General features: G+C 42.5%; 1 protein-coding gene across 3 annotated transcripts in view; it reads left to right on the top strand.

The window, feature by feature from the left end:
• UGGT1 (UDP-glucose glycoprotein glucosyltransferase 1) overlaps positions 1-14,361 on the top strand; it is a 106,876-nt gene extending 92,515 nt beyond the window's left edge. For 2 of the 3 annotated variants that reach the window (XM_021923444.2, XM_021923443.2), the window contains exons 35-41: positions 849-933; positions 1,952-2,134; positions 3,180-3,340; positions 4,712-4,826; positions 8,303-8,419; positions 9,057-9,222; positions 11,592-12,446. In XM_021923444.2, the coding sequence (XP_021779136.2) occupies positions 849-933; positions 1,952-2,134; positions 3,180-3,340; positions 4,712-4,826; positions 8,303-8,419; positions 9,057-9,222; positions 11,592-11,617 (853 nt within the window). In that variant the 3' untranslated portion in view covers positions 11,618-12,446. Of the gene's footprint in view, positions 1-848; positions 934-1,951; positions 2,135-3,179; positions 3,341-4,711; positions 4,827-8,302; positions 8,420-9,056; positions 9,223-11,591 lie in introns of all 3 variants that reach the window. The other variant, XM_021923442.2, reaches the window with a different exon arrangement.
• The last annotated feature ends 1,227 nt before the right edge of the window (positions 14,362-15,588 follow it).

Genomic DNA, 15,588 nt, shown 5'->3' with positions numbered 1-15,588 from the left:
GACCTTAGTTCTTACATACGAACACTTCTATTTTATAAACAGGTTGAGGCCTCAAGTGTGAAGGGACTTTTCTAAGGTCACACAGCTAGAGGCAGAAGAGGCCACAGGCCAGGGCTGACTGATGTAGTGGTGACCAGAGGCACTCGGGAGTGCCTTGTTACAGTGTCAGGAAGGCCTGAGAGTCACTTTTCTCATTGCCAGGGCTCTGTTCACTCTTAATTTTTCACTACAGATCTAGTATAGAAAATCAAAATGTCATTTTTCATATTTTTAGCCCTCTTATTTCCAAGAAATAATAGCCTACCTAAAATAGTGACACTAATAACAACTGAATTTGATTAAATTCCTCGGTTCATTATTGTGGTTTTGTTTTCTGAGTAAGGAGGCGGGAGCTGGTAGCCTTCCTCTCTGAAGCAGGACCTCTGTGTAGGCTGCAGGAGGCGCTGTGGTTACACATTCTTCCCTCAGCACCAGATGCTGCTGTGTGTGACAGGGGTTTTGGAGAGTGATGTCAGTTACCCCCATCTCCAGTGTTTATCTGGACCATAACCAACATATCAGTTCATGAAGCAGTTTATTTAGAGGTGTAACAGAATTAAAACATTTGCCTCTGTCAGTTAAGTGTAGTTTTGTAGGTGAGGAATGCCCCTTCTTTTCAGTGATAACTTCATAAGCTGGAGTAAGTACAATTTTTCATTTTCCATCACTGAGCATCTCCCTCTGCCTAATTGAGCCATTAGTTAGCTCTGCCATAAAGAGCATTTAGGTGTCTCGTGATTGACTCTACATCATGTGGAGGTTAAATCCCATTGGAAAACTATTATTAATTTTCTGCTTTTGTTTGGCAGCATAATGATGCTATCCGTGCTGAAGAATACCAAGACTCCTGTGAAATTCTGGTTCTTGAAGAATTACTTGTCCCCCACATTTAAGGTTTGTTTCGCAGAGGAAGGGAAAACATTCTTATTAAGGAGATATTTACTGTATATGTTTCATGACTTTTGTTTTATCTGTATACTTTAGCAAATTTTCCATTTACTAAGATACCCTAATTTGGTTGCATATTTCTATTTTGGTTATTCTTCCAGATTGGTCTGTTTGAGGGAAACAGTTAAATTGTGTTTAAAAACGTGGATAATATAGTAGGAGAGCGTGTTGTTGTTGTTATTAGGAGCGGTGTCTTATGAGATAACGTTTCCTTCCTCGGAAGCCTGCGTGCTTGCTTTCAGTTAGAAAGCACAGCAATGGTTTACATTCAGGAGCATGACTGGTGTGAGCATGAACCACTCCCAGATGATGTATGGAAGTCATGCTTCCTCTGTGCCAAACAAAACACGTCCTTGGAATGCGTTCTGCATTATTTATATCAGCCAGTATTTGTCATCTAAGTTGATTTATTTGCATCCTTTTTTTTCCTGTAGAATTTACTAAATGACTTTTAATATATTCAATAACCATTCTCCTTGATAAGCACTTTCCTGCTGGCCCCCTAAAGGTGCTTGTACTTAGAATCTGAAAGACTTATTCGTAAAGGGCAACATATTTGTCCAGAGTTCTGGCTTTGCAGTGTTATTCCCCGGATTAGATCTGGCCTTGAGGAAGGCTTGTCATCAAGCTCGGTAAATGCCTTACTGAAGTCAAGTTCAGACAAATGGACTTAAAGTTCATGTGCGGTAAAAACACACACAAAGGGATGCACATCTAAAATCCTTCTCTTGAACATTCTCTGATTTCATGTGGTGACCAGAAGTCATAAAGAAATGGGGATTTCACACAGGTTTATATCTGTTCTTGTCTATAGTCATGAGTGGGTCAGGGCCAGTCTTTGTAAGACCACTGTTTTGGTAAATGTGTTTTATTTGTCCCGTATCATGGTGGTTGGCTTACATTATGAAAGCAGTTTTCTTAATCAGAAGAAATGATTATTTGTTGTTCCCATGTCTCAAAACAGGAGTTTATACCTTACATGGCAAACGAATACAATTTTCAGTATGAGCTTGTTCAGTACAAATGGCCCCGGTGGCTTCATCAACAGACTGAAAAACAGCGTATCATCTGGGGTTACAAGATCCTCTTCCTGGATGTGCTTTTCCCACTAGTTGTTGACAAGTTCCTGTTTGTGGATGCTGATCAGGTAGGCCCTTAAAGGCCAAGTTTTGACAGTTTGTATTAAAAGCAACAAATTGCTTCTTTTTAAATGCTATTTTTTTCCAGTTATGGAAAAGGACATGCTTATTTTACATTTAGAAAATATGGAAATATGTATCACACAGATGTGATCACTTTTTAAACATTTAGCTTATCTCCTTTACATCTTTTTCTCTGTCTTTTTAACATCATTGTGATAACATGATGTGTGCAATTTTGTATCTGACTTAATTCATTTAACTTGAAAAGTAAAAATTAGAAAATTAACGTTTAGCAGTGCTTGCCATCATCTCTAATTATCTGCCCAAAAGGTAGGAGTTATTGTCATGGGTAATAGACGAAACTTAAGTGGATGCATGGCTTTGGCAATAGGGAACCTCCGGATATTCTTCCAGCTGTCAGGGTTTGACTTAATGAAAGGGAACATGTGATTTTAGAGCGTACAAACTCCAACAGCATAAATGTATTTCTGCCCACAGCCTTCCACTTCAGCCCAAGCGGGCGGAAACCTGAGTCAGCCACCTGAGTGGAAGGATGTAATGTGTGTGAAAGTCACCGGGACGGAGACTTCACTCACCTCTTTGGAATTCTCTTCCACTGGCTCAGCCTGAAGTGTGCCTTCCTGATTCTAACATAGCCACATTTAATCCTTGTTGAGTACTTAAGATGGGCAAGGCATTATTCTACATCTGTCCATCCATGTGTTAACGTACATAATCCTCCCAACAACCCCATGACATAGGTACTGTCATTATCTCCATTTTATAGATGAAGAAACTGAGGCACAGAAAGCCTAAGCAATTGAAATTTGTTTTATTCCTACCCCCACACACCTTGCTAAGCGTCTTATATGTTAGTGAGTCAACCTACTAACAAGTGGAGGAAGCAAAGTCCATCTGCCGGTAGTGCCTGTGCCACTCACCACTGAGCAGCCTTCCATGCTGCCTTAAGCGAGCCACTCTGTATCTTAAGGAAACAGCATTAGAGCTGTCTGCATGGTTGCTTAACGAATGACTCTCGATATCCTCCAGATTGTCCGAACAGATCTGAAAGAGTTGAGAGATTTCAGTTTGGATGGTGCTCCTTACGGTTACACTCCCTTCTGTGACAGCCGAAGAGAAATGGACGGCTACAGGTTCTGGAAGTCAGGGTACTGGGCCAGTCATTTAGCTGGGCGAAAGTATCATATCAGGTACTGAAAAGAAGCACTCCTAACACCGTGATGGGGTTTTCCTAAAATTGATTTTGTGTGGTTAAAATTGTGAATAGGTAATACATTGGTATGGTTGAAAAATAAAAATTATAAAAAATACACAGTGGCTGGGCGCAGTGGCTCATGCCTGTAATCCCAGCAGTTTGCGATGCCTAGGCAGGCAGATCACCTGAGGTCAGGAGTTCAAGACCAGCCTGGCCAACAGGGCAAAACCCTGTCTCTATTAAAAATACAAAAATTAGCTGGGCGTGGTGATGGGCGCCTGTAATTCCAGCTACTCGGGAGGCTAAGGCAGGAGAACTGCTTGTACCTGGGAGGCTGAGGTTGCAGTGAGCTGAGATCACGCCACTGTACTCCAGCCTGGGTGATGGAGAGAGACTCCATCTCAAAAAAATAAAAATAAAATAAAATACACAGTGTAAAAAAAAGTCCTAATCCTGTCTCTCTCTTTCCTACTCAGTTCCTGTTCTCACAACAGATAACCTCCCAACTTTTGACTGTCTGTCTTTCCAGATTTTCTTAATTCTTACAGAAATAGCTGTGAATGTGTATTCTTTTTTCACACAAAATATGCTACCTATTTATACATTTTGTAACTTGGCTTTTTTTTTTTTAACTTAATGTCATATACATCTTCTCAGTGAATAGAAAGAGACCTGATTCCTTTTCATAGCTGCATATTATTCCAGTGCATGAGTGTTATTTATAGTTTTTTCCTATGACCTACCATGTTGCAGTGAATAAATAAATTATTTTTCATATCTCAGATATGTTTGTGGGATAAATTCCTCGAAGTAGACCTTTTAGGTCGAACTGTGTGCGTTGTGACATTTCTAATGAGCACTCCATTCTCTTCTCTGCGAGAAGTGTGATTTGAAGACGTGCAGGGAAGAGGAGCCTGTAGAAAGCGGCTCGTGCATTACTGCTGGGGTGTAGTGATGGCGGCTTCATTCTTTACAGTCCTGGTCCAAAAGAACTGTAAGGACTGAAACACTCTGGGATTTTTTCCCCCTTGTAACATTGAAGACATCATCAGGATATCATTGAATAATAGTTACCAGTTACTATGACTTTTATTACTGCCGCATTTGCTAGAAATCTTTTGTCTGAGATTACTTCTTTTGGATGGCAAATACGGAACAGTAACAAAAGCATGGCACAGGATAGATTTTGCAGTGACTTTCTTAGAGATCTTAAAGCAGCACAGTTTAACTCCACTGTAGGGCTGCAGCATACCTTTTCAACAAAAAGCTGGAATATTTGGCTAGTGGCCTATTCCATGATTCATTGGGTTTAGTTTTCCTGTTGTATTCCGTGGTTGGTTGTAACAAGTGGGTCTTCTTTGTTCAGTGCACTATATGTTGTGGATCTGAAGAAGTTTAGGAAAATAGCTGCTGGTGACAGACTCAGGGGACAGTACCAAGGTCTGAGTCAGGACCCTAACAGCCTTTCAAATCTTGATCAAGTAAGTGTCCATTTTTTATGGTTAACTGTGAGTGGCGGGTATACAGAGTTGCATCAGAAAATGAAGTATTATTTGTGTCCTCAATCCTCTCCTCTCAAGACGGTGTCTTGTTTTTTCATGGTGTGTGTGTGCGTGTGTGTGTGAGAGAGATTTTTATCTGCCCTCAAGAGAAGACGTATCAGCATGAAAAATGTCATAGATCTGATGCTGGCTGGGGAGAGAGATGGAAGGAGGATGCTGCCTCTCTGAACCATTAGCATATCTTTGTATTTTGTACTCAAACTAACCTCGTAGGTTTGTTTTTCCGCCAGCTCGGGTCAGTTTGTTTTTCTGCTGTAGGAACTAAATAGCTCAGGGTTCGTAGTAGAGAATCACAGTATAGTCTCACAACTTCCCCTTTTTCTGTGTCAGAAACCATGATGTGTTTCAAGGCTAGCTAAATTACTGTTTGTTAATGTGAAGCATTTTTCAGAGGTGAGATTGTAGTTTAAGGGTTTTGGATACATATTTCACATATTTTAAGCATTTTGTTTTGCTTAAGTCTACTTAAATTTTTTTAAACCTTTATTGTGATATGTAACATCCATAAAGAAAAGTATACAAAAAACATGCACACATATTCACATACATCCAGGAATTATTGTGGAGCAAATACCCAGATACCACAACCTAGTTCAAGAACTAGAGCATTATCAGCATCCCAGAAGCCACCCTTCCTCCCTAACAAAAGTGTCTAGCATCACGACTTTTATGGTAATCATTTGCTTTTCTTTATAGATTTACTGTTAAAGCCTGTATCTGTAAACACGAGTTTAATTTGTTCATTTTCTTCTCTTCTATCACCATGGAATAGTAAAAGATAAACTTTTTTTTTTTTTTTTTGAGACAGAATCTCACTCTGTCCCAGGCTGGAGTGCAGTGGCATGCTCTGGGTGGCACTCACTGCAGCCTCCACCTCCCGAGCTCAAGTGATTCTCCTGCCTCAGCCTCCTGAGTAACTAGGATTACAGGCGTGTGCCACCGCGCCCGGCTAATTTTTGTATTTTTAGTAGAGACGGGGTTTCACCATGTTGGCCAGGCTGGTCTCAATCTCCTGACCTTGTGATCCACCCGCTTCGGCCTCCCAAAGTGCTGGGATTACAGGCATGAGCCACAGTGCCCGGCTCTACTTACTTTAAAATTTGTGTGATACCTGGTATCTTCTAATTTATGGAGCTACTGTGGATCTGATTCTGTTGTATTATTTCTGTTATTCTTTTGTTCATACTATCTATCACATATCTGTTTATCTTCTGTAGTGTGTCAGGCATTGTTTTTGCAGAATTATTTTGGGAAATAATTTGAGTTCAAAAATGGTATCACCTAACAGTTTTTGTTTCTCTCTCTCTTTTTTTTTTTTTTTTGAGATGGAGCTTTGTTCTCGTTGCCCAGGCTGGAGTGCAGTGGCACAGTCTCCGCTCACTGCAACCTCAGCCTCCCAAAGTAGCTGGGATTACAGGCGTGTGCCACCACGCCCCGCTAATTTTTTAATATTTTTAGTTGAGACAGGGTTTCACCATGTTGGCCAGGCTGGTCTTGAACTCCTGACCTCAGGTGATCCACCCGTCTCGGCCTCCCAAAGTGCTGGGATTACAGACGTGAGCCACCGCGCCTGGCCTGTTTGTTTCTTTTTGTCACACTTTTTGTCAGAAACTTGGCAATGGCTATCCAGGAGTGTTTTAATCCGTTTTAAAGATTCTGATGATTGGAATTTGAGCTGCATTCTTCTCGGGCGTTTTCTGGCTCACTCGAAATCCGAGTGTATGTTCTTTTGGTATGCCAACCCAAAGCAAAGGGTTTCGCTAGAACTCCCCTCAACCACCACAGATCTTCCATACAAAGCTTTGTTACCTCAGGCCTGAGTAGCTGTCGAAAGCCTCAGAAAGCCTCACCAAGCAGCATAGATCCTGAGGGAAAAACCTGATTCCAGAGTTATCTTTTCTGGCCGTTTTTCTCCCCCGGACCAGTAATTACTGTCTTGTAGTTCTCTGGTGCCTTCAAAAGGTGTGTGCTTTTTGTAATTCATTCAGCTCTTCTAGTTTTCCTCAGGAGGTGAGCCAGTCTCATTTACCTAAGTCCACCAATGCTGGAAGTAGAGTTCTGCTCTTTTTCAAGCAGAGTACAGAGTTGGAACTCATACTGTGTTCTTGATTCAGCTTTCTATAGCAGTGCCACACAAGGTCAACAGTGTGTAAGACTTTAAGTGAAATTAAGATAAATCAAGATGAGTATTTGATACCTTAATCCAGCTTTCTTTTTTTTTAAGACAAGGTCTCAGTCTGTCACCCAGGCTGGAGTGCAGTGATGCGATCATGGCTCAGTGCAGCCTCGAACTCCCAGGCAAAGGCGATCCTCCCACCTCAGCCTCCTAAGTAGCTGGGACGACAGGCCTGCACCACCAGGCCTGGCTAACTTTTTGTAGAGATGGGGTTTTGCCATGTTGCCCTGGCCAGTCTTGGAACTCCTGGGCTCAAGCGATCTACCCACTTCAGCAGGTATTTTTAAATTTTAGTTTGTTGACCGGGTTTTGTAGAGAAGTATCTATTTATTTTTGTACCATCATGGAACATTCTTTACAAGTATGGCAGTCAATCATTTCTGTACATTTCCTTGTTCCACGTAAGTCTTAGGACAGTGGAACATTTTATTGTGGCAAAGTCAGAAGGTCTCCTCAGAAAAAAGGTTTAAAGCATAGAGTAGAATTGGCTAGAAAATATGTCACCTATTTGGGAGCAAGTCTCAAAAGACGAGGTAGATTCAGAACTTCCTTGACAGAAACCTGTAAAATTTATGAACCACCACTCTAGTTGACGTTCAGAAGTCAGTAGGAGTATTTTTCTTAGGATTGCCCTAATGAAGGGAGGGTTAGGTGCAGGCTATTTGTAAGTTTTAAGCCAGAGCTTTTCAGTTGCTTATTATGGGCGGATGTTTTATGGATCCTCTAAAATTTGTAGTTTTGAATAATTTCTCTAAGGCATTGGTAAGGACCTTTTCCATTTTAAACATTTGTGATTGGCATGTGATCCGTAACGAGCAGGTGTACACATCACTGATGTTCTGTGCATTTCAGCTCCCCATGAACTAGCTGGGCGCAGTGGCTCACGCCTGTAATCTCAGAACTTTGTGAGGCTAAGGTGGGTGGATTGCCTAAGCTCAGCAGTTTGAGAGCAACCTGGGCCGCATGGCAAAACCCCGTCTCTAGTAAAAATACAAAAATTGGCCAGGCGTGGTGGCGGGCCCCTGTAGTCCCAGCTACTCAGGAGGCTGAGGAACAAGAATCTCTTGAATCTGGGAGGTGGAGGTTGCAGTGAGCTGAGATCGTACTACTGCCCTCCAACGTGGGTAACAGAGTGAGACCCCATCTCTCAATAAATAAATAAATAAGTACCACCAGAACTTTAAATACATGTGTTTTATTTTTATTTTTAACCAAACAGGATCTGCCCAATAACATGATCCATCAGGTGCCAATTAAATCCCTCCCTCAAGAATGGCTTTGGTGTGAAACGTGGTGTGATGACGCCTCTAAGAAAAGGGCAAAAACCATTGATTTGGTAAGTGTGTGCAGTGCTTCTGCATGTTCATCCAGTGGGTGTATAAACGAATCATGATTAATGATTTTTATTTAGATTCTTAAATTTCAGAATTTCCTAGATTCTTATTTAGACTTTCTCTGTAATTGTATAGTTTTTGTCAGGGCTATAATTATCTTAGAGAATATTCTTATAAATATTCTTACCTTATAGAATAAGTATAGTTTGTTGTATAGTAAGTATAAGTATTTGGTTTTTCAGGGCTATTCTTACAGAATATTCTTACCTTATAGAATACTTCAGTGGTTTTATTTCCCCACGTACGTTAGGAAACCAAACCCCTGAGCACTTAATGGGACTGTTCCCACGATTTACAATCTGCTGAGCCACTCCTTGGCTTCCAGTTGATCTCTGCGCCTTGTAATTTTTCCAAATGGACTTTTACTTTTTCTGCCTTCCAGTAGCCACTCACGCATTCTTTGCAGATGTAAATACAGCTTTACATAGCGCACTACCATATTGCTTCCGGTAGTGTATCATTTGGTTCCTTACAATTGTGTTTTTGTCTAGTTAGGACTTGTAACCCAAGAACCTTTGAATTCTCTATGATGTGGCCTTTCTTCAACTCAGCTGAAGTGTGTTCTTTTGGTTTTCACAGTGTAATAATCCGATGACCAAAGAGCCCAAACTGGAAGCAGCCGTGCGAATTGTCCCAGAGTGGCAGGACTACGACCAAGAGATCAAACAGCTCCAGCTCCGCTTTCAGAAGGAGAAGGAAACGGGAACGCTGTACAAAGAGAAGACAGAAGAACCCAGCCGAGAAGGTAAACACAAACCGCTGGCTTTGGGACAGTACTTCTTTCCATTTATGATTTGTTCGTTGTAAAGACAATAGAATAATGGATAAAAGGAAGAGAAAAATCTCCTATTGATTCTTCCATTCTGACATCGACCGCTGTATATTTTTCATTTTCCTTTTATGTTGGTCTTCTAAACGGTATTTAGTAATGCAATTGCTTTTTTTTTTTTTTCATTTTTCTGGTGAGGAGGAGAAAGGGATTTTAATTATGATTATAGTTATTTAAGTTCATGAGTTTTGTGATACATAAACCAAACCTTTTGTGGAGTTCTTGTCAGATTCCTTGTTTTTTTCATTAAATCTGTCAGTGTACTAGTGAATGAATAAATTTAGATCAAGACAAATATGTATTTGAAAAAACTATTCTTTTTTTTTTAAGACAGAGTCTCACTCTGTTGCCCAGGCTGGAGTGCAGTGGCATGATCTTGGCTCACTGCAACCTCCACCTCCCAGGTTCACGCACTTCTCATGCCTCAGCCTCCCAAGTAGCTGGAATTATAGGCATGCACCACCATGCCCAGCTAACTTTTTATTTATTTTTTATTTTTTGTATTTTTAGTAGAGACAGGGTTTCACCATGTTGCCCAGGCTGGTCTTGAACTCCTGACTCAAGTGATCCACCCGCCTCAGCCTCCCAAAGTGCTGGGATTACAGACGTGAGCTACTGCGCCTGGCCGAAAAAAGTATTCTTTAAAACAAGCATGTTGGGATGGAGATGGAATGCTTGTATTTAATTTAGCGTTAAGTCTTTTAATGTTTTCCCTGTTGTGTGTGTCTTGAATAATAGCTACTTGAAAAAATCATTAGAATACAAAAGTGACTTAAAATATTAATAAGCTGGGCTCTAGATTTAAGAAAAAATTTAAACGTATTTACTTTTAAACTGTCACATAATAATTGTACATATTTGTGGAGTCCATAGTGATGTTTTGATATGTAGATGGGCTCTGGATTTTTTAGATTTATTCTGCTTTAGACGAATTCTAAAAAAGTGCTGGGCACAGTGGCTCATGCCTATAATCCTAGTCTCTCAGGAGGCTGAGGTGGGAGGATTGCTTGAGCCTGGGAGGTCAGGGTTGCAGTGAGCGACTGCACTCCAGCCTAGGTAACAGAGAGAGAACCTGTGACCGAGCAAGACCCTGTCTCAAAATAAAAATATCCAGAACATGGATCTTGAGTGATTTGCCTGTATATCCCTCACACTGTACTATGATACTAAATATCACAGCTGGAAGGTTATATAGTAACCATAACAATAATTAATTCAGATTCATCAGTAAAACCCTAAGAATTTCCATAGATAAATGGGCAAAGAATGTGGACACACTGTTCAAGTAAGAGGAAACACAAATCATAAATGAATTTGAGGAAACTAATCAAATTAAAGCGCTCTGTCACTAGTATCTGCGACGTGGAAGAAAACAGACATAGTGATAATGCCATTTGTTTGGGAGATGGTGACGAAACTGTTGTGGATCTACCTTGATGAAGCTTTGTGCATTCGAATCGCCCTTGTTGAAAAGCAGTACACCTACCATTAGAAGCCTTCAAGGCGTTATACCCTCAGTAATTACTCTCTTGAGAATATATCTTAAAGAAATAATCAAGTTATATACATGAAAAAAATTTATTTTACTATTACTTGTAAGCCAAAAGCATTAAAAACAGTTTAAACATCCAAGAATGAGCTACACTGATACACAGAAAATGTTTAGATGCTATTAAATGATAAAAGAAAAATCCCGACTAAAAAAATGCATGCATGTTTACTGAAAGTAAATACTGTATTTGTAAAAACAAGTCAGTTGGCCGGGCGCGGTGGCTCACGCTTGTAATCCCAGCACTTTGGGAGGCCGAGACAGGCGGATCACGAGGTCAGGAGATCGAGATCATCCTGGCTAACACGGTGAAACCCCGTCTCTACTAAAAAAATACAAAAAAAAAAAAAAAACTAGCCGGGCGAGGTGGCGGCACCTGTAGTCCCAGGTACTCGGGAGGCTGAGGCAGGAGAAATGGCGTGAACCCGGGAGGCGGAGCTTGCAGTGAGCTGAGATCCGGCCACTGCACTCCAGTCTGGGCGACTCCGTCTCAAAAAAAAAAAAAAAATTCAGTTGGAGTGGGGTTTACAGATAGTTTCCATTTTTTAAAAATCCTTAATTTAGTTTTTGCTTTCAAAATACAGTACAAAAACACAAATCCCAAAGATGTAGTAAGTGAGATAAGATGGAGGTGGAGGTACAAAGAGTAGGTTGCGGCGATGAAAAATGCCCACTCAGTGGTGTTTGTAATTTGAAGATCATCTGTTTTCTTTTCTGTGGTTCTCCTTTTCCTTAGGTCCTCAGAAACATGAAGAATTATGATCTCTGGAGAAGGACAGGAAATTACCCCATTTGAAAAACAGTTTTTATACTAAATATTAGTTTTTTCTGATCTGTCTATACAACTGCTGATAAACTGGCTGGGCAAGAGTGCCACACCTTTTGATTCTGAGCATTTGATTCTGACTTCTGCACTCTGGTGGCCGCTGGATCTTTGGGATTAAAGCCCTATTGGAATTGTACCTCAGAGGAAGACCAAGTGGCTGATCTTCTGGACTCTGTAAAGAGCATTCTTCTAGCCAGAGGGTGGAACGGCAGCAGCAACTGGAAGAAAATGGATTTTTTGGTGCCCACACCCAAGAGCACACACATGCTGCGGTGTCTCAGAAAGCAGGGCCAGCTAAAGCCGCCATGTTCTTCCTTACCTCAGTTTACCTGCAGCCTGCGCTGCACTGCAGATGCCCATCCTCCCCAGGGTCTGGCCAGCAGAAGCTCTGTCCAAGGTCCACACATCTCCAGGTTGATGCCAACATGCTCCTTGTGCCCTCCCCACTTTCTCTTCCCACGCATTAGGTGCATTGTTTAACTGAAATCCAACTGACAATTGTGTGTCAAGGCTGGTTCGGTGCAGCGGCAAATTAATTTTGGGCCGGGATGGTGGTGGGTTGCAGTGAGGGTAGGGAAAATATCAGGAGTAGGAACGTTCCAGGGGTTATGGGAAGGGAAGGAAGACCAGAACTGGCCATCCTCTTTTATAATCCATTAGTAGCACCATGGCTCATTTGAAATGAAAATGTTACACTTATTCCCCACCCAACCACAGTGAACTTTCTAGGAAATTGTTTTGAAAACAAATTTTATATCTGTGAAAGTCTTTGCTTTTTCTTTCCACTTTCTGGAGAAGTCTGTTACCAGTTTCCTTACTGGATACAGCCATACTCAACCTCCCTCGTATCCAGCCTGTCAGGATCAGGGTCAGGCTCCCTCGAGACGAGCATCGCATTGTCTGCCCTCTCCTGCGCGGGATTTTCTCTCAGACCCAGGGGACATTGCCTTGGACTTTCCTCTACAAATGCCCTCAGATCTAAGACCAGGACTGATTCTGCTTGTGGAACGTGTGGCTTTCTGTCCTGTTTTCCTTTTATTTGAGCACTGCAGGTTGCCTTTGGCGCCCACAGCAGTTCTGTCTTCATGTCTCTGCGTCATGAAGCCCCATTTGCCTTTAGTCCCTGCTTTGTGTGTCTTCACTTCCACAGCCAGTGTTGCCCCTCGGGGCAGCCTGTGCTGGTGAACGGGCTGTCGAGTCTTGGGTATGTTGTTGGCCTGAGTGGGCGTGAGGCCCCAGCATCTGACTCCATCTGCCAGGCTGCAAGGCACAGCAGCACTGGCATAGACAGGCACGCTCTGTCTTCCAATGTGCACCAGCCTTTTCTTACATATTTTGCCTGTTTTTAAAAAATAGGAGAGGGTGCAGATGGATAGCTGTGCCCTCACCCTTCTAAGCCAGGTAATATATTGATGTGCAGACTTTTTAAGAAATCTTAAGTTTTATCACAAATATCAAGTAATTTATTTTTTCCATTTTCAAATACAAAAGTTAGCCTAGGAAGCCTCCCAGTCATCCCGAAGGACCTTTTGACTTTGCTTTTATAATTCAAGAAAAAATTGAGGGGATTAATGGGTACAATGAAAACAAAACAAAACAAAAATTAAGGAGAGGAGAGCTCAAAAAAGGATAAGAGACTGAAAAGGCACCTCAGAATGGCTGCTGTGGGCAGAGTCTGTGGCATGACTTTTCCCGCCCTGCCCCTCTGGTCAGAGCAGCTGAGAGAGGGAATCAGTGAGATTAAAAAACTTTTGTTTGGCCAGGCGCGGTGGCTCACGCCTGTAATCCCAGCACTTTGGGAGGCCGAGGCTGGTGGATCATGAGGTCAGGAGTTCAAGACCAGCTTGGCCAATATGGTGAAACACCCTCTCTACTAAAAATACAAAAATTAGCCGGGTGTGGTGGCTCACGCCTGTATTCCCAGCTACTCAGGAGGCAGAGACAGGAGAATCGCTTGAACCCAGGAGGCAGAGGTCGCAGTGAGCTGAGATCGCACCACTGCATTCCAGTCTGGGTGACAGAACAAAACTCCGTCTCAGAAAACAAACAAAAAAAAACTTTTGTTCAAGCTGCATCTTCACATTGAATGAAGCATTCAGAGAGGTGGCTGCTGCTGTCCACATCTGTGGGCAGAAGGGTGCCTTTTCCCGGTTTATCGTCCAGGAGGTTGAACGGGAAATACTCAAATCGCTGAGGTGTATGTTTTCCAGATGCTGGCCCCCATGGCACCTTTCCCCGTGTCTTTCTACCAAGCCGCTTATGTTTGTTCTATGCAAGGAAGACAAAGAGTAGACCATGCTCTCTGTGTGCTGTGTGTGTCCTGGTGTCACTCATTGCCTCTTCTCTGTCACCACCCTGACAAAAGTCAGCTGAATAGTTGACTCTGAATAATGCAAGACCCAGCTTACTTCCAGAATGGTCCAGGACCCTCCTCCTCCTGCCAGTTCCTTTTTTGGTTCATGTGGCATGGTCATCTTTCAGAATTAACTGAATGCCCCAGAAAATGATGTTACCACTAAAATATTGTCTCCAAGAAGGCATACTGTAACGGAAAAGATAGGTAAGAGATTTCTTCCCCAAGAAGTAAGAACTGATTGTGTTGAATGTTCAAAGTCTGGAAACTGTTCACAGTATGTTGTTCTTAGCTATTATTTATATATAATGAATTATTTTCTCTCAATCATGCCATAGTGGAGACTTTTGTTTCTGAGTAAGTGACAGAGTAATATGAAATACTGTGATACGTCAGAGTGACATGCAGCACCATGAGCCTGTTTTTGTGTTCTGTGAGCAGTGGCATTTGGTTGAGATCAAAGCCTGTCACAGCTGCTGCTGGGGGTGTGGGGATACGCCAGAGTCCTGTGTTTGGTTTTAGAAGTTTACCGAATGTTTCCCACATGGAGAGTAATGGATGGCATGTTAGTTTCTGTAAGAGTGATAAAGTTGTACATCTGTCATTGTTGCATTTCAAATTGAACACATAGATGCTTGCCTGTCTACTTGGGTGAATGCCTCTTGGGAGAGCACAGATTACATGCATGATGTATGTTAAGAAACAGATTCCGACGCCGGGCGCGGTGGCTCAAGCCTGTAATCCCAGCACTTTGGGAGGCCGAGATGGGCGGATCACGAGGTCAGGAGATCGAGACCATCCTGGCTAACACGGTGAAACCCCATCTCTACTAAGAAATATAAAAAAATAGCCGGGCGAGGTGGCGGCGCTCTGTAGTCCCAGCTACTCGGGAGGCTGAGGCCGGAGAATGCATGCGTGAACCCAGGAGGCGGAGCTTGCAGTGAGCTGAGATCCGCCACTGCACTCCAGCAAAAAAAAAAAAAAAAAAAAAAAAAAAAAAAAAAGAAACAGATTCTGGCCAGGCACGGTGGCTTAAACCTGTAATCCCAGCACTTTGGGAAGCTGAGGCGGGCAGATTATGAGGTCAGGAGATTGAGACCATCCTGGCTAACATGGTGAAACCCCGTCTCTATTAAAGAGGTGAAAATTAGCTGGGCATGGTGGCTACTCTTCCGTAGCCCTAGCTATTCGGGAGGCTGAGGCAGGAGAATCACTTGAACCCAGGGAAGCAGAGGCTGCAGTGAGCCAAGATCAAGGCCACTGCACTCCAGCCTGGTGATAGAGCCGAGACTCCGGCCTAAAAAACAAATTAAAAACCGGCCGGAAGGGTTTCACGCCAGACCGCACTTTGGGAGGCCGAGGGAGGATCACGAGAAACAGAGAGATCGGTGACTATCCTGGTCAACACGGTGAAATCTCGCCTCTACTAAAAATACAATTGCTACGCTGTATGGCGCTGGTTCCAGCAGGCCCGGAGGCAGGCAGGAGAATGGCGAACCCGGGATGGAGCTTGTAGTGAGCCGAGATTGCTTTACCGCACTCCAGCCTGGGAGA

Source organism: Papio anubis, chromosome 10 (genome assembly GCF_008728515.1).
Source record: "Papio anubis isolate 15944 chromosome 10, Panubis1.0, whole genome shotgun sequence".
NCBI lineage: Eukaryota > Metazoa > Chordata > Mammalia > Primates > Cercopithecidae > Papio > Papio anubis.
The sequence above is the reverse complement of the archived record's forward strand: the minus strand, read 5'-3'. Positions and strand labels throughout refer to the sequence as shown.